Here is a 19,782-nt window from a genome sequence, read left to right on the forward strand (position 1 = left end):
ACCATGATTTTGAAAAATAATTTGGACTCGTCAGACCACAGAACACATTTTTACTTTGTGCCAGCCCATCTCAGAAGAGCCTAAGCCCAGACAATCCGGTGTTGCCAATTTTTTATTTTTTATTTTATTTTATTTTATTTTTATTTTTTTTATTTTATTTTTTTTTTCAGGAGAGCTCAGTATTGTTCATTCGATTTGACATCATCATTGCTCTCCTTTTTAAAAACAAACAAACAAATAAATTAAAACAATTTAATGTTTTTTTTTTTTTTATATATATATATACATATATATATTCATCAGTTCACCTAAAGCCCATTAAAAAAAATCCCATACTAATAATATAATATAATAATAAATTGCCAAATGCAGAAACATCAATGTAAGTTATCACGATGTAGTGGCTCTCGCTAACAGACAGAATTAAGTAACCAGAATTAGGTTAAAAAATTCTATATACGTAGACCATGTTTCTATAAATTTTGATATTTGGTTTTTATTTGAGGCAGATATTTTTTCCATTAAAATGTGATTTATGAGGAGGTTAGACCATTGGTCGATATTCGGTGTTGCCAATTTTGATCCTCCTCCATTCGGCATTTGTCAACAGTGGGGGGACACCTTTCCGTCTTCGTCAATCCGTCAATATTTCAAGCCGAACCGCATTGTAATCACGTCAGGTCAATTCGTCAGCAAAAATGAGTGTCCTTCAATGTTTCCGTCATTCGTCAATCCGTTAAACAAAATGGGACGACCGTCATTGACAGATTTCCGTATTTATTGACGGATTGACGATTACATTGATGGACGAAAATCCCCATATAAGTACATTTTTGGGACCATGGCAATATTTAATATATAACTTTTTTTAAATATGTTTTTTGGGAGCAATGAGTTTGGGAGCACTACAATTCCCCAGTGAACAGAGGTGTTGTTATTTTTCAAAATATATAATTTTTGAAGCATATTTGCCTTTTGTCCTTCATAATCAAAACATGACTGCATGTAACTTGACCCCCCCCCCCCCCCCAAAAAAAAAAAACCGCACTTGAAAAACAGGACTTACCTCCCATCCTCCATGAACAAACCGGGCTTTCCCCACATGTGGCGTCCAGAGTGGGTAAAGGGCAGGCGGGGTTCGGGGGGAGACCTGGTAGCTGAAGGCAGGGGAAGCGAGGCAGTCGTGCCAACGGAACCTTGCTGGGTTTGGGTGGAGGTTTGGGACACAGCTGGCTGTCAGAGCCCCGGATTGGCTGACCTAAAATTATTGACAAGATTTTGCTGCTAGTGATCTGAATAATATGAACGGGCAGAAGACCTCATCTTCTGATAGAAGATCAAGCAAATGAGCAAAAAAATACAGTATGTAACAGAATATTGCTGGGTATGTTCATCATATGAATCTTCTGTCTCATCTTCTGACCTGCTAGCGGCTCTGCCAACCTCCGGGGAACTGACGGGCTCAGCAATGGCTCGCTTCCTGTCCGAAACACTGGAGACTTGCTATTCGGGCTGAGGGGGTGGGTGTCCGAGTCCCGGTGGTTCTGGGGTTTGGATCCTGGGTTTCACAAATAAGTCTTCATTATTGCTGAGAGAACCTGACACATCATTACTGGAAGTACACACCGATAATTTTTTTATAGCAAGATGATAAAATGTCATCTTTACTTACCAAGTGGTAGAAAGCTCTCTGATTGGTGCGCTTTTAGCGGCCGCCGCTTCTCCGGGAGTTGATTTAGACTTGCTGGTTGACTGCCGCAACGATCCTTCAACCTTTAATGGGAAATAATTACCGGTATGAACACACAGCCAGACTTTGGATATTATTGAGACTTCCAAAAAATGCATCGCTGTTTCCATACTCGACCAACCTGAGCTGGCCTCCTCTCCCCATGCCGTTATTGTGGTAGTGGGTGCCATCATGTCCGCTGTGTGTGTTGTCTTGTATGTGTCCGTTGGTGATGTTGAGGCTGAGGCGCTTCTGCCGCCGCCGTTCCTGCTCGATTAGCCCCGCCTCTCGATGGTTACCCGACAAGCCGTACTTTTGCTCCAAGCAGCGCAACGGCAGCGTGCGGTTGATGGGCTGGAAGATAATGGCGCCTACCACCTGTAAAGAATTTCTTTTTTTTTACCTTATTTCCAATTTGTGTTATTATTTTTTATAATTTTTTTATTATGTCATGAATAAAACTCACCTGGGAGACAGGTTTTCGGTTGCCGACATAATATCTTATTAGAGCGGGAACGCTGTCAAAACCTTCTCGCTCCACGCGGTACTCAACTCTGGAATAGGCTTCGTTCAGCATCACAACCTAGCGGGCAAATGGTAAGAACTTTGTAATACTGTGTTACATTTTTGTGGATATTAATTCTGTGTAAACTACAACTGTCTATTGTGAAGCTCTCATCATTGAGCGCATTCTTTTTGGGTTAAAGTGACTGATCAGGTCCAAAAATACTGGCAAAATGTGTGATATAATGCTGCAAAAAAAATAAAAATAATAAGTAGCCTATTTCCATAGTGTGGGCAGTTAAACTTTAAAATGATAAAAAAAAATGTTTATAGATTAAAACCTTCATGCCTCGGCATTGTTTCAAAACGTGATCAGGCTAAAATATGTCAAAATTACAAACAAAGAAACACACACACACACACAAAAGAATAATGTAGTACTATAAAAATGTTTCATGATTATTTATTTATCTGGGGCTTGTTGCCGTGAAATAAATATGCACACTAGATAAATAAATAAAAATTTTAAAAAACACCTCACTTACCTTTTTGTTGATTTTAAAATGTTGCGCTGTATTACGCCATTGACAAGTTAGAACGTAACTTCCGGGACTGGACAGCGAATCACGAATCAGGAAATCTCCATCTCGCTGCACAAAGTTTTCAGCAACCTTTAGGACGATAGAGCGAGTTAGTGAATGCGAGAAAACATGCGCTAAACACCTAATTTCATATGGCTGGTGAGAGCTTGCCACAATTGTTCCTTCTTTTTTTTTTTTTATGTCCAAAAGTACCCGTAAAAAATATAATCATAGTCAAATGCGGGAGCAGTTATGCAATATGATTGGTCTCTTATTAGGGTTCAGCTATCAAATGAATGAAGATGATTAATCAGTAATTCAAATAAATAATATGTCCTAAATGGTTCCTAAATTCGTGGCCATTTTTGCACGTGCAAATTTTCATTGGATTAAGCTTAATGTAAAGTAAACCGTGCCTTCTAATTGCTGGTCTAGTTGCTCAAGTTCATGACGACTGACTGCCACAAAATCTTATGATGCGATACCTGCCGGGGTATCGCTCCATGGTACCAAGCGTGGCTTCTCGGCTCTTCGCAGTTCATCTTCAGTTCTTCCTCCAACTCTCTGCGGAGCTTCTCTGATGGACCGTCCAGGATGAAATGATCCTGGGAAAACTGTAATATCAATACAAAAAAAAAAACACGATTTGAGTAATTAAAAAAAAAAAAGTTTTGGACTTTGACCCAGTAAATAAAATAAAATAATAATAACAATAAGGTTATGTGTTTTTATTCTTATTCTTATTATTTTTTCAACTCGACTGCTCATTCGCGTATGCGCACGTCGGCCACCAGGGGGCAGTATAAAAGAGACAGACGGACATTGAGGCATCTCAACAGCACATCAGAGAGGCGCTAATATTTGCAAAGGATTAAGCATAGTTCTGTGAGTATCATTATATGGTCTGTCTATATATGTTCCAGCCATACTTACATTTAGACGTTTGTTGCTTAAAGGGTTTCAACACTGCCAAATAGATGCTAAATGTTAGCCTGTCTTATGTTAGCATTTAGGCAGAGGAGGCTAGGTGTGGTCGTTTTAAATACACAATGTGTAATTGTCTTTTTTTTTTTTAATGTTTGGTTCCATCCACAGTAACATTCAGCTGAGAAAGACATAAGCTGTTTGACGCCTTAAACTACTGTTGTGAAGTAAGTTGAGTCACCGGCTGACACCATGCAGCATATTCAAGTTTAAGCTCGCAAGTCAAAGCAAGTAAGTCTGGACACTTGTATCGCAAGGCACCACTGTATTTAAAATGTCTGCAAATGTGAATAGTCTTAAAGTTATGCTAAAATGATTAGTGACCTGAGTCATATTTTCTGGTTGTTTTTCATTTCAAGGTTGACATATGATAACTTATGAATCAAGTCACAAGACCTGAAATTTTGGAAAAAACAGTGATGGACAGATATACTGGTAAGAGTCACCCGTACATATAAACATCCCGAACACACGCCAAAAACACATTAACACGCTATGCTGTACTAACACGATGTTTAATGATCTTCAGAGGCCATATATGCCCACAATTATAATATAAAAAAAAAATCTAGACTACAAAACACTAAATCACTCTTAACATCAGTCACTTACGTGGTAGCTATTGGGTCTCTGCATGCTTTCGGCCTTCTCACTTTCTGAAACAAGCCCTCGCAAAATCTGTCCCAATAACTCTTCTGCCTCCTTTCCAACACACACAGTACACACAAACAGTACACACACCCTTAGGGCTTTTCTCTCCTCCCTGGTTTTCCACCTTCTGCTTCCTACGACATGAGTTTGACACCGCGCTCAACGACTACCCGGACCTGTCCTCCTACACGCCCTCACCCGACGGCTAACGCACGTACAGTATACACACTTGCACACACAAACACCCACAGACCCTAAACATAAACTCTTGGGTTCTTTACAGTTTCCGTTGCGTGATAAGGTTGTATACAGCATTTTATTGTCATTTAAATGGTTATCCTGTTTAACTGGGCTCTTAATCAGAATATAAACAACACAAAACAACAACACAATTCCATAGTGTAAGATGTAAAGATAAAAAACGAAAGTAAAAAAAATAAAAAATAATCCTACACTGCAAAAAATGTTTGTATTATTTACTTGAAAAGCCTTGTAAAGTTTTTTCAATCAGAAATTCTATGTCAATTTTACAAAGAGAAAGATTTGAGTGCATTCTACCAGTTTATTCAACAAACAAACAAAAAAAGCTACCCAAGCATTGAGGAACAAATCAAATTCATGACTGTGTGTCCAAAATGAGACAAAAAAAAAAGGGTATTTTGGAGCATTTTATTGTCATTAAAATGGTTATACTTGTTTAACTGGGCTTTTTAATCAGAATAGAAACAACACAAAACAACAACACAATTCCATAGTGTTAAGATGTAAAGATAAAAAACTAAAGAAAAAAAAATAATAATAATCCTACACTGCAAAAAATGTTTGTATTATTTACTTGAAAAGCCTTGTAAAGTTTTTTCAATCAGAAATTCTATGTCAATTTTACAAAAAGATTTGAGTGCATTCTACCAGTTTATTCAACAAACAAACAAAAAAAGCTACCCAAGCATTGAGGAACAAATCAAATTCATGACTGTGTGTCCAAAATGAGACAAAAAAAAAAGGGTATTTTGGAGCATTTTATTGTCATTAAAATGGTTATACTTGTTTAACTGGGCTTTTTAATCAGAATAGAAACAACACAAAACAACAACACAATTCCATAGTGTAAGATGTAAAGATAAAAAACTAAAGTTAAAAAAAAAAAAAAAATCCTACACTGCAAAAAATGTTTGTATTAGTTACTTGAAAAGCCTTGTAAAGTTTTTTCAATCAGAAATTCTATGTCAATTTTACAAAAAGATTTGAGTGCATTCTACCAAAAAACAAAAAAGCTACCCAAGCATTGAGGAACAAATCAAATTCATGACTGTGTGTCCAAAATGAGACAAAAAAAAAGGGTATTTTGGAGCATTTTATTGTCATTAAAATGGCTATACTGTTAACTAATCAGAATAGAAACAACAACACAATTCCATGGTATAAGATGTAAAGATAAGGGGTATTTTGGGGGGTATTATTTACTTGAAAAGACTTGTAAAGTTTTTTTCACTCAGAAATTCTATGTAAATTTTTACAAAAAGATTTGAGTGCATTCTGCCAGTTTATTCAACAAACAAACAAAAAAAGCTACCCAAGCATTGAGGAACAAATCAAATTCATGACCTTCAGCTTGGGAGGCAGCCACTCTATCACCTGAGCCATGCCATTCTTGCTGTGTCCAAAATGAGACAAAAAAGTACAAATAAAAAATATCGGGTATTTTGGAGGTACAAGGATTCCACATGACACCATCAATATACTAACACACAGCAGGAGTGACATGGCTCAGGTGGTAGATTGGCTGTCTCTCAACCTGAAGATTTTGCTTTGTTCCTCAACCCTTGAGGTAGCTTCTTCTTTTTTTTTTAAATAAACTTTTACTATGTTTTTTTCAAGTAAATATTACTTTCTTCTTTTTTTTATACAGTGCACAGTACAGTATGTAGCAAACAGTGTTGTCCACAGCTCTGCCGGCGGAAGCGGCTACATTTGGCCCTCTCACTTTCCACGCTAATATGATTATATTCCGCTCTAGCTCCAAATGGAATCATATCCCCGCTATCATTGCGAGCAGGTACAGCAGCTAAAATAAAACAAGCCGGTCGATGTTTAAGAGCCCGTTCAAAATGGCTTGTGTGCTGACACACACGTCCCGTGTGCAGGCATCAACGAGTATTTGGGCCCCCTACTAACTTTAATTAGACAAAGTGCAATTTCTGGAAAAAACGCTAATAGCTAAATGCTAAGATTTGAATGCATGCTAAATGCTTATGATAAATTATGTGAAAATGACACATTTTTAATTGTACTTGAATGATAAATGAATAAAAAGAACACTTGAACTGCAATCTGTATAAGGTGGGATTCGAACCATTGCCACCAAAAATGTCAAAGTTTGTCCAATTGATAATTAATGGGGGAAAGTTGATATTTAACATTAAATTGTGAGAAAACTGTAAGTAATGTGGAAGGAAGCTATATATTCCCAGGAAGGCGTAATTTTTGAAGCAAGATGAAGATTTTACACGGCAAAAAAAAGTGGAGAATAAAAAGTATGTGGTTAGTAAGTAAAGGTTAGGAAAAATAATGTTTCTAGCAGCCTGGAAATGCCTCAATAAAGTAACCTCTTGCCTTTGGGTCATTTTGGTTATTGTGTCTCACTGTTGCTCTAAAGTTATTCTGGCCTTGATTATCCACATGAATGCATGTGACAGGAGACTTACTGTATTCTATTACAGCTAGTTGACAACAAAACAACACAGCACAACATAACCAACTAATGTTGTTTGTTTCCTGTGTGACGCCGCTAACCAGTGTGCCGTGATGACTCCGGGAGTTGAGCTCCGCGTTTTCTAGAATTGGAGAATTATGCAGAAACTTAAACGGCAGCTTTTTACAAAATGCTGCGCTGGGATCTAAGAAAGTGCCCATTAAATCTTGGAGTGGAGCCATTTAATGAAGACTTATTTTTCTTTTTTTATTGGTTCTGTGCAAGGCCGTGCACTCTTCCAGTGTGCACTTCCAATCTTGAATCTGCATTAGTTTAATCATAGCATCATGTGAAATCACCAGAATTGGGAAAATTGTTAGTAAAAAAAAATGTTAGTACAAGTAGGAATTAAGCATTGGAGTCTTTGTGACAAAACATGAATAACTTTAGTTACTGTTGTTTCACCGTTCACTGTTTTCACCTGTTTACGTGTTGCAGCAGTTAGCATTCGAATATAGCTAAGTTTCATCATTATTTGCAAATCTGTTTAAAACAGTGGGGGAAAACAGCTTTTTGCAACATGGCCCTGGTTGATCTCTTATACTCTGCTGCCACCCGCTGGCCGCTCTTTGTAATAATTACCATTCTTCAAGCATCTCTCTTCAGTTCAGAGGCTACATCAAAGCCATTTGTATGATTTAGCATAAAAAAAAAAAATAATAAAAATGTATAAATACGTTTTTGGGACCATGTTATTTAAAATAGCACAACCGTTGCTGATGAGAAATCTCCATACTCCAAAGCATCACCAATTACATAGCAAAATCCTTGATTTGACATGATGATTATTTTTTGTTCTTCAAAGCTCAAAAGAGAAACAAGCGCCCCCCCCACCCCCCAAACTAACCGCTAGCATAGCAGATAAGCATCAGACATATTTTCACATCCTCCTGATCATCATCATTTACAACAACAACTCTAAGCTTGGCCGTGTCTGTGTCATTTCCTCTTTTAGCCTCATGTAACAATTCTTTCCTGTTCCTGTCTCCGACTTTCTGCAGGGCTCCAAAAGTTTCTCGGCTATCTCCCCAGGAGTTTTCTACCCAACTGTCACGAGGAATTGAAGGTGACGTTGGGAAAAGTCGCACACAGTGAAACCAAATGTCACATCACATGACATAAGTTTTTGGAGAAACTTTTCAGTTTTCAGAGAGTTTTAGATTAGAAATCTTGCCATCCTCAAAATGTCCCACCCTTCCTGTTTACTCACAAACAAATGAAGGCGTCATCTTTTTTTCTTTTTTAGCTATCTGATTGGCTGAGGCTTCTTTCAAAGGAGGCTCGGCTTCTAAGATTGCTTTTCAGCCACATTAAGCTTCTCGTTAACTAGCATAGCAAAAACTAAATAGTTTCATTCGGCTTCCTTTTTTATTTTTTTTATTTTTTATTTTTTTTAAGGAGAGCTCAGTATTGTTCATTCGATTTGACATCAACATTGCTCTCCTTTTTAAAAAAAAAAAATTAAAAAAATGTTTTTTTTCTCATGTTTCTTTCTTTTATTTTTTTAATTTATTTTATTTTATTTTTTAAATATATTTACATATATATACATATATACACACATATGTATATATATATATATATATTTTTTTTTTTTTCATTCGGCTTCCTAAGTCACGTTTCTGTTTCTCTCCGGAGGATTACCGACAGGGTCCAATCAATCATAAATATGACAGCTTTCAGTTTAAAGACGTGGAGATTGAGATCTGTTGAGTACGAGTCCGGAAAGCCATCGTAATTATCTGCTTTGGGAGTTTGGGGCTTTTAGATGTTAGGCCATAAATAGTCAACAAAGAGGATTCTTGTGACTGGAGAGAGGACAAATAACCTCTTAGTGAAAGTATGTGGACATAGATTGGGTACACAATGAAAATGTATCCAGGACAATCCGCTCAATCTCAGCATTTGTTTCCTACAATATAGGAGCGAAAGCTAAACGGGTCGCAAGCGGTTGCGGCCGTATGTGTTGAGATTCAGGCAAGGGAACAAGCAAAAAAAAAAACCTTTTAGGATAAATGGCGACCTCCCAGACAAACAGATGGCGGTTACATGAATATGAGGAAAAGGAATGGAAGAAAGCCAGAGCTTTTTGAAACCCAAATGATAGTGGAGAAATACAGAGCAAAAAGGGAGAGTATTTCAGATTGACAGTTTCTCTAACAAACACGTTTTGATTATTTTCCATTATGTATAAAATCCAAAATCAAATCATTTTTAACAGTGATATTTAAGAATTACGTTCAAAACTAAACAAAACACAGCAAGGCGGTCCATGGGTGGGGTCTCTCGTATTTTATTATTTGTTAATGATTATTTTTGTTGCATATACCAAATTAGGAGACACTGTGATTGGAAAAAATGGATGATTCCTATTCAAAGTGTTGTCAAATGTTTCCACTGCACACAAGATGCTATTCGTCAACATTACCAGCAACGAAATATGACTTTGCAAAGTAACTGTAGTCAGATTACTCCACTGAGAGAAGTAACGCGCTAGATTAGTCGTTACAAGGGTTTTTTTCCTGGCGGTACTACCGATACTAGGTATCTAATCGGTGCTCATGTTAAATCTCATGTTGAGGTATTTACGATCAAGAACTAGAATTTAGAAATGATAGGGATAAAAAGTTGCCATTTTTTTTCATGCAATTTATGAAGTGGGGTGGGGTGGGGGGTGAACGAGGTTTTTTTCTACAATGATTAAATATTCATCCACTAGTTCATTTTAAATTGTAAATATAGTTCTGCGTTGTTGTAAAACCATCATGTTTATTGTATATACTGTATTTTAATTACTTAGGTGGCGGCCAGAGGACGCCTCCGCCTCACTTGAAACCAGGTGTTGTTACAGCGCCCCCGTAGTGGCGCTACGCTGCAACTGCAGATAAAGTATGTCGCTGCCGTGCTCAGTCAACGCAGCTGGAGCTCCGCGTTGAGCGATATCAGTCGCGCTGGCAGGAGGCTGCACAACAATTAGCTAGAGGCGGCCGCCTCCGATTTTTGTACACAGGAAAAACCCTAGTTACTGTAAAAGATGGACATTCTAGAGTAACGCGTTACTTTCTAACGCATTAGCGGCATCACTGCATGTGCATGACATTGCTGGAGCATGTGATCGGACAATCGTTCAGTCACCTCTGACTATTACCAGTCATTCACACCAATAAATAAACAGACACTCGCACTGCCAAGTAAATGACATCATCGTTTCCAGCATCCTCACGAGTACAAAAAGGTCTTCGCGTCTACTGGGTAAAGGAATGTGACATTTCTGTGCAGACATTTATTGTCCTTTCTGGTTTAACTATTAACTTAGGAGACCTTAATTTGAAATGGCAACTCCCTGCAGGACCAATTACAGTACATTGTGGTTGGACGTAGCCTCACTTAACATTTAGCGGCCGTTTCACAACAGACAATGAAAACAGCCTTGGAGTCAATGTTATTACCAATTAGTGAATGCTCTTCTTTAATGTCAATTATTTTATTATTTGACTATTGTCCGACTGGTCAGGATGATCTTGCGTTTATTTATTTAATGCGTCTCCCTTGCTCAAGAGCAAGGATGGTCGCCAAACAACTAACCACGCCAGAATCTTGATTCTTGAATTTAACCGGGCCTTTTGAAGATTATAAAGTGCTGAAAAAATATTTTATTTTCTTTCTTTATTTGTCTATTGCATATTTTCCATTCTTTAAGTTCGTCAAGCAAATGAAAAGATCAGACAGAAAAAGTCAAGTCAACACAAAATAATAATTTTATTTATTAAGAAAAATAATTAAAGCTACCAGGCCAGAAAGATACAGTAGCTACTTCCCGTCAAACTTTTTGACAGGTGTGATGTCACTTCCTGTCACGCCCCTTCATTTCCGGTCTAAGTCACACCCCTTCACTTCCGGTCTAACTCCCACACCATTCACTTCCGGTATAAGTCCGCCATTCACTTCCCGTCTAAGTCCAGTATTTTTGATGTCATAGGAAGTCCATATTTGGGTTAAAGGGGTGGGGCCGGAAGTGGGTGGGGCTTAGACCGGAAGTGAAGGGTAGGACAGGAAGTCACACCTGTCAAAAAGTTTGGCGAGAAGTAGATAGTATATCTCTCTTCCCAGGCCGTTAGTAAAATAGTAATTGCTCCCTAAACGTAATAACGGAAAGAAGAAATTATATAAAACTGGGATGGAATCTTTCAGTTCAGATCTATGAGGAGATATTTTGGCCCGCTCTTTTTTTGTTTCAGTCTGCCAACATTGGAGGCTTTTTAAGCATGAGCATCTTTTTTTCACATCATAATTCCAATCTGGACTTTGACTGTGCCACGCCAAACTCTTGACCTTTAGGTCACAAACTGATGGCCAAGCAGTCCTTCAGATCTTGAATTAGCAAAGCAGCCCCAAACCAACACATTACCTTCTCCATGTTTGACTGTTGGTATTGGGTGGCAAAATAATTTTTTTTCCCCCCCGTAGAACGCTGCCATGGATGTTATTTTTGTCCTGTCTCTTCCTTATTGGTGAGTGACGAACACTAACCAAAACTGAGTCTTTGCTCTTAGGGTAGTTTTGGTTGGCCGGGAAGTTTCACTAAAGTTCCATTTTTTTTTTCTCTATTTGTGGATAATGGCTCTCACTGTGGTTCGCTGGAGTCCGAAAGCTTTAGAAACGACTTTGTAACCCAAGAGAGATTCCAACTACTTGAATTTATTTCATCGCAGCATTTTAAGATCTTTTGACTAACTTCATTTTGTCGGTCGGGTTCTATTTAAGAAAGATTGTGAGCTTCTGACCTTGCAATATTCTTTTAAATGAATGAACATTCCTGCACCTAAATATTGCAGAAAAGCCCTTTTTTTTTTTATAGACGTATTCCAATGCTCTTAATCCAGCATAAATATAGTATATTATACTTTACTACTACTAGTAGTGCTGTATGCAACACATAAACACGGGAGCTGACCATCTCGAGGGACATTTTGCCGCGCAGTGGCCGCGCCGCCGCCGCCGGCTCCATCAAATCAAGTTAATGGCATTGGTACATTTGACTGACGTCATAAAAAGGGCCAACTATCATAAGTCAGTCATGAATCACACTCACCTTCATTCTGCGCCAACTATCTGTGTCTCACCCGTGCCATCACACACTGCCTTGTCTGTGTGCCAGCGCCACTTATGGATAAAGCCGGTCATATATCTCACGCACGCACACACACACAGTCGCTCATTTATGCGGGTGTCTGGTCCGCATAATAAAAGGCCAGTGTTCAAGTCGCAGACAGAGTGAAGGAAAGAGGAGGACCATTCAAGCGTGATTTGATTTTTGTTCAGTCTGAAAGCGTCACCAGGCACTTTTTGGGAGACTCGGCGACTTTGGACCCGGCCAGTTTTCCTTGAACAACAACAGATTAGCTTGCCTTTTTAGTTCATGGGAATCGGAAAACAAACCATGTTCCCAAATCTCTCAAACATCCACAAGGACATCATTCACTTTTTCCGCTCACCTTTGCGCTGATGACGGAGTTGTTGTGGTAAAAGCAGCAAAGAGCTGCTTTCAGGCTCTTCAGGTGACATCGTTGTGACATTTTTCGTCACTTTTTTTTCTCCAGCCGCGGCCCCTCAGCTGCTAATCGCAGATACAGTCGCCTCCACTATACAAAGTATTCGAACTTCCATTGAATGAAGGGAAGGTCCGCCGGCGACTCGCAGGAAAGCAGTTATCTTAAGTGGACTTCATGGCTGTCGGCATATCCAACAATAACAATCGGCCTGACCTCAGATCAGCGAGCAGCATGGTGACAACGACACAATTCATCACCATGTCCACTGACTCTTTCCTCCACAGTCCCCTGCAGAGTGAGCCATCCGCCACTCTTGCCTCCTCGCTAAACATTTTCCATGACTCCACCCTAAGCTCCAAATAAGGGTACGGGAAAGAGCCATGTGGCCTGCGATCAACCAATCAGATGTAGCAGTGTTGGGAGTGGCCCAAAGGCAAACACTCCCTCCCTTTTTCTCTGCTCTAAGGACGCATGGATGATGCTGGCTGGATGGAGAAATCAATACACAAATGATTCTCTCACCTACCGTGCATACCACCGCTGCTTTCTACGTCCATGTTTTTGTACTGTTGACATAAATGGCACCCAAGTTATGGGTCGAAACATATTGCGGGGAGGGCTGGACTGGCCATCTGGCATTCAGGGCACATGCCCGGCGGGCTGACGTCTTTTGGGGGCGATGCAGTGCTTTTTAGTTATTATTTTTTTCTCTATTTTACCACAAAAGACTGGCCCATTAATCAATTTTAAATATAGACAGCAAACTGAACCAACATCAGTCAATACCAATGGCAGAACAATGGTGTGCCGATTGGGCATAATTTTTTTGGTACCAGTCGAGCCCCATTGTGTTTTTTTCTGTTTTAATACATATGACCTGATTTTGATTCATGCTCTTTCCGTCCTGCCTTTTAAATTATTATTTATTTTTACTGGTTTTATGTGTTTCTTTTAGGTAAGTTGAGGAGTTTCATTTTGAAAAAACTAGTGCTTTGTCTACATTTTGTAGCAGGCACGTGCACAGGTAGCTAGTGGTGCAGCCCAGAATGAGAAAAATGTCAATTTTTTTCTTTATTCATCAATATTTGGAAACACACGCACACACGTTTGTTTTACTATCCCCGTGGGGACATCCCATTGACGTAATGCATTTCCTAGCCACTTACCCTAAACTTAACCATCACAACTGATTGCTTAACCCTAACCGTTACCCTAACCCCAACCAAAACCCAATTCAAACCTAAACTCTAAAACCAAGTCTTGACCCTCAAAAACAGGTCTGGACTAGTGGAGACCACCAAAATGTCCTCACAAGGACGGGTGGTGGACAGGTAGGTAAAACCCAGAATATGGTCCCCACAATGTAGCAAAAACAAGTAGCAAAAACAACTGAAGAGAATGCTTGAAGCAATGGTAGTTATTACAAAAACGGCCAACAGGTGGCAACAGAGTATAAGAGATCAACCAGGGCCATGTTGAAAAAACTGTTTTTAACAGATTTGTGAATAATGATGAAATTATTAATTATGTTCTAATGCTAATTGCTGCTAAACAGAAACATATAGAAATATACCTTTTGGCGGAGACGTCAATTACTCTTGGATTTTGATAAACAGCTCTATTTAAGTTTCGCCTCCTGTGATTGGCTAGCGACCATTCAGGGTGTAGTCTGCATTTCGGCACGATTTCGCCAGACAGTATAGGATAAGCCAGGGGTCCCCAACTCCAGTCCTTGAGGGCCATTATCTTGCATGTGTTAGTTGTTTCCCTCCTCCAACACCCCTGATTCAAATGATCAGGATCATGCTGCTGACACCCCTGATTCAAATGATCAGGATCATGCTGCTGAAGAGCTAATCATTTGAATCAGGTGTGCTGGAGGAGGGAAACCTCTAAAGCGTGCAGGATAGGGGTCCTCGAGGACCAGAGTTTGTGACCCCCTGGGATAAGCGGTATACAGAACATGGATGTCCTGATGAAGCCTTGCTTGTGGTGGCGCTAATTAGTTTCATCAGCGCTTTGCCTCACCTGATGTTCTGCACAACTGCGTTTCATCGAATTAGTCTGTGGGAATTTAATCTCCTCGTTTTAGTCGATCCTTGCTGAGCTCACTATTTTTGGATTTGGCCTTCCTATCATTGTTTTTTTTTTTTTTTGCAGTGACTTTCGCCTCTGGTATTTTTCTATTTTGAAAATGAACTATTTTCATTTTTCATGGCCGCACCCATGGCTGTTTTTGTGCGTTCCTAAGGAGAATCTACAACAACTGTGACAACTTTATGAATACCGGTAGCAAGTGTTTCCAGTTAAAAGCATTTGAAGCTATTTTAATTTCAAATATTTGCATAATGAAACCTCATTTTGGTGTACTGTATTTGGGATCAAGTAAGTCAGTGTTTTTCAAACAGAGGTGGCAAATCCAGATCCAGAAAGTAAAAACCCTGCCACAGTTTGGCTTTAGCCCCCCCAAAAAAAGAAAAAAGATTGGCTTTAGCCCCTGATGCTAGCTGGCTGGCTAGCTAGCTCCCTGAAAGATAAAAATGAGCACCATGGGAGCTAGCTAGTTGGGAGCTTGCTAGCTAGCATCCAAAAGTAAAAACCCTGCCACAGTTTGGCTTTAGCGCTCCCCCCCCCCCCCCCCCCCCAAGAAAAAAGATTGGCTTTAGCCCCTGATGCTAGCTGGCTGGCTAGCTAGCTCCCTGAAAGATAAAAATGAACACCATGGGAGCTAGCTAGTTGGGAGCTTGCTAGCTAGCATCTGAAAGTAAAAACCCTGCCACAATTTGGCTTTAGCCCCTGATGCCAGCTGGCTGGCTAGCTAGCTCCCTGAAAGATAAAAATGAGCACCATGGGAGCTAGCTAGTTGGGAGCTTGTTAGCTAGCACCCGAAAGTAAAAACCCTGCCACAATTTGGCTTTAGCCCCTGATGCTAGCTATGGCGCTAGCTTGGAAGATAGCTTGCTAGCACCTTGGGCTAAAGCCAAACTGTGGCAAGGTTTTTACTTTTTGGACCTGGATTTGCCACTTTTGCTCTCAAATGGGGGGGTACGTGTACCCCTGGGGTGTGGGGGTACGTAAAGGTACTCCAGGGGGTACGTGAGATTTTACAAAGAATAATTAAAACGTCACATCCACGCAAAAATGCTTTTCAAAACTTCATTTAAAATTAAGGTAGTTATTTATTTTTGAAAACAGATCTTTACTGTGACCACAAATGAGAACAGTTGGTGATTTTTTTTGGTGCACAAATCTATAATTATATTTATTTTATAATTAGAATTATATTTTATATATATATATATATATATATATATTATAATTATTATTATTATTTATTTATTTATTGTTGTTGTTTTTTTAGTAACATTGTTTATTTCCAAAAGTTCCAAAGTTAAATTAAAATTGTTAAATGCTCTATTTTTTAAGTCTTTTCTGTTTTTTTCAACCAAAAATGTTTTGCGCTGTTTAGGGGGTACTTGGCTGAAAAAATATTTCATCATTGAAAAAAAGGTTGAAAATTGATTTTGTATCCTGCACTGGAGTGCTTTTCGACATACAGTATATATTTATGTTCGATTGTAAATATATTAAATTAAACGGTATTATGTTCATGTATCCTTAATCAAAATTCTAAATGCCACTTTCGTCAGAGAGCCCTGACCTCAACCCCATCAAACATCCTCAAGATAACCTGAACAAAGCTAGCGCGACAGACCCTCTCTTATCTTAATAGCACGATCGTGTAAACGGAAGAAAACGCCAGCAAATGCAAACACGCGCGCGGGTGCGGGCGGGGGCGGGGGTGACACCCCAGCAGTTTTCAGAATTTTCTGCCACAGGGGGACTAAAGACGGTAATTACAGTGCGGGCTCCCGGAGGATCCATGGAGGAAATACATGTCGAATGTTCCCTGGAGCAACACGTACAGCATCGCCAACCACACTGGCCTCAAATCACCAGCTAGCGTAAACGTCCACCTTAAAATACACGCGTCCGTCATTTCAGGAATGCTGGGGAAAACAAGGGACAGGAAACTTCTAACCTCCTTTGGGGGGTTCCAAACGGTATTTGTTTGTTGTTTTTGTAATACAAGCTAAAATAAGGCCAAAGAAAGCACACAACATCAACTTTATAGATGATAAAATGGGACAGGGTTGTCGTTTTTGAAAATAGCACACTGTCATTATACGGTATTTATTTTAAGAATGTGAAGCGTAATGCAGTCCGAAAAGAATACATGTGGGCTAAAGAATCTTAATTTTACATTTTCATGTGAAAATTACGATTTTAAAAATCGTCTAATATGCCACTTTTTTTATTATTATACATTTTTGATTGCCAGTTAAAAATGGAAGGAATAAAGATTACATACAGTGAGTGAGTCGGTTCTAGTGCTATCTTTATCGAATATTTTTAGAATCGATTCATCTATTGATTATTCAATCGATTCATCGACTAATCAGAGTCATTTTAATTTAGCATTAAACTATTACAAAAGCATTTCATTGCTGTTTATTAACCAGTGATTGTTGGTTCTGATTAAAAAAAAAAAAAAAAGGGGATTGATGCACTATGTTACCGATTTGGTCATTGTTTTTCAAAGTAAAAACAGATGTTTGCACATTAAGACTACAGAAATCAGTGAACAATTTCTGTTGATATGCTGAAATCTGAGAATTTGGACAATTCTAAATTTAAAAAAATGGCTCCAAGTGATTACTTGATTATAAAAATACTCTTGATTAATTTGATAATCGATTACTTGTTGGATAATCGATTTGACTGCTATAGTCGGTTCCCAGTGATAGTGGGAAGTTAACACATGTACGAATGTACGTTATACGTGAATGGTTGTTTTTAGGTTGGGGGAATTTTTTACTGTTTCACGATTCGATTCAAATTCAGATTCTTGTGTATGCGATTCGATTCAGAATCGATTTTCGATTAAGAACGATTTTTGATTCAAAATGATTTGATTGACAAAGATTTTTTCTTCAATCTATAGATGTGCAAGGAATTGTAATGATCTACTCCAGTCTGCCTTGCTAATGCTATAATTAGCGTACTACTCGCGGCAATTTTATCACTCAAAAGAACGTCTCCACGCTGAAAAAAACCCCCAACTTTTATTGGAATAACTTGATCGTGACTTTTTTTTTCTACTCTAATGTGGCTACAACTTAACAGTGTATTAGACCGCGTGGAACCACACTGCCCCTTAGTGGCCAAACCGGGTACAACATGAACAGCGCTCCAAATAAAGGCACACACAGACAAAGGCAAGACAGTATAAAATAAGTGGAATAAAATCGATTTTGGGACATTTAAAATCGATTCTGAATCGTACTAAATGAGAATCGCGATTCTTATGAAAATCGATTTTTTGGCACGCCCCTAGTTGTTTTTTCCCCAAATCCGCTCGGATCGGTAGAATCGATTTCTCCCGTTTTTATTTCAATTTTTATTCTACCTTAATCTGATTTATGCCAACGCTTAATTTTGTTGCCCAGTGACAGAGTTGGCATGGATGTTGGGGCGTGTATTGTTTGCGCTGGGTCATCGTCATCCTATTAGACAATTGTCAACAACAATTGTTCTGGTGAGAGTCAAGTTGATTAGAACAACGTCACGCCTGAACTGTATGAAGCGCCTCAGGCCCAAACAACATTTATTCCATCTCACCCGAGCGACTTCCGTGCTTCCCGAACAGACGAACTCATTGATCGATTGGCTGTCATTCACATGAACACGCACCCACCGTCGACTGGGCGGAGCGTGAAAACCGCTCGATGCTTGTTAGTGGAACTGCCGTCGACTCACTAACGAATCTTGTTGAGCCTCAAACTGACAGTTGGATTCTATGACCTCACTTTGTCATACCAAAGTCTGACCACCGGGTGGCAATAGAGTCCGTCGCCTAGTTAATGACTTAATCATCTAAAAATGGGTCAGCAGCAAATGGCGTTATTATTATTTTTTTTTTTTAATACAATGAAAGGATCATAGAATTATTTTAGTAAAGGAGCAGTGTTCCACAGGCTTATGACGGGAAGCCAAGACCACACAAGATCATGATTGTTTTTGCAACGTTTTGACTTCAAAGGGAAGCAAGAGAAGCAAAACGGATTTTAGGGAATACTCGGTCGAGGATTTTTTTTTTTTTTCTCTCTTAAGCCACAGATCTCTTGTCAGTGCTGCTCTCCCATATCCTCCATTCACCCAAACTCTCGTTCAAAGCACCAATTAAAGCCGTCCAACGGTTCAAAAGGAAGGACTTTGACTTCTTTTACATGAAATCATCCGACTGAAGACAATAAGACTAAGTTTGGTCTCGGACGATTATCGGTGCCGATTTTTGGCTTTTTTGACAAATATCGGCATCCTTTTTACGAATCCGAAGGCCGATAAAGCTGGTATCTCATGGATGCTTGCGAACGTAGCGAATGTAGGATTTTCATCAGGATTTGCAAGATGTTTACAGACAGTTTTTATTTTATCGCAAAGAGATTTCAAACACATTCGGACCATTTTCACTGTCTGCGGAAGATCTTTTGAAACTTTTTAGGAACCCGGACGAAAACACCAAATTAGCTTACATTCGCATGCATTTGTCGCTCAGTGAGATGCTGGGAACTTTTCAGTTATGGATTTATTCAAATTTCCACTTTATTAAAAAAAAAATGATGCTGACACTGAATTAAAAATGAAAGAAAAATGATGTTGAAATTTGGGAAAACTTTACGGCGTAAAACTTCAGAGAACTATTTACTTGTTAGCTTAGCACATGCTAATGACCCTGGAAGCTCCCCGCATTGAACAACACTGTTCATTCTTTATATGTTTACAATATAAAAAAAAAAAAAGTAACATTTTAAAATTTTGCTAATATATTCTCTTTTACTGCAATACTGAAATATCGGTTATCAGCACTTTTGACCTGGCGGAAATAAGAGGCGAGAGACCCTTTTTGTTACCTGTTCGGCTTTTGTATTATTATTATTATCGTCCACAATGCAAATGCAAACACAC

The 19,782-nt window shown here is 38.9% G+C and overlaps 1 protein-coding gene across 5 annotated transcripts in view; it reads right to left on the minus strand.

Annotated features, from left to right (window-relative positions):
• bcar3 (BCAR3 adaptor protein, NSP family member) overlaps positions 1-19,782 on the minus strand; it is a 59,758-nt gene that overhangs the window by 6,552 nt on the left and 33,424 nt on the right. For 4 of the 5 annotated variants that reach the window (XM_077584145.1, XM_077584148.1, XM_077584147.1 and 1 more), the window contains 7 exons: positions 3,300-3,428; positions 2,779-2,904; positions 2,196-2,312; positions 1,872-2,107; positions 1,673-1,773; positions 1,424-1,558; positions 1,067-1,258 (listed from right to left, as the gene is read on the minus strand). In XM_077584145.1, the coding sequence (XP_077440271.1) occupies positions 1,067-1,258; positions 1,424-1,558; positions 1,673-1,773; positions 1,872-2,107; positions 2,196-2,312; positions 2,779-2,904; positions 3,300-3,428 (1,036 nt within the window). Of the gene's footprint in view, positions 1-1,066; positions 1,259-1,423; positions 1,559-1,672; positions 1,774-1,871; positions 2,108-2,195; positions 2,313-2,778; positions 2,905-3,299; positions 3,429-12,696; positions 13,064-19,782 lie in introns of those variants that run through there. The other variant, XM_077584149.1, reaches the window with a different exon arrangement.

This window comes from Vanacampus margaritifer, chromosome 13 (assembly GCF_051991255.1).
Source record: "Vanacampus margaritifer isolate UIUO_Vmar chromosome 13, RoL_Vmar_1.0, whole genome shotgun sequence".
Classification (NCBI taxonomy): Eukaryota; Metazoa; Chordata; class Actinopteri; order Syngnathiformes; family Syngnathidae; genus Vanacampus; species Vanacampus margaritifer.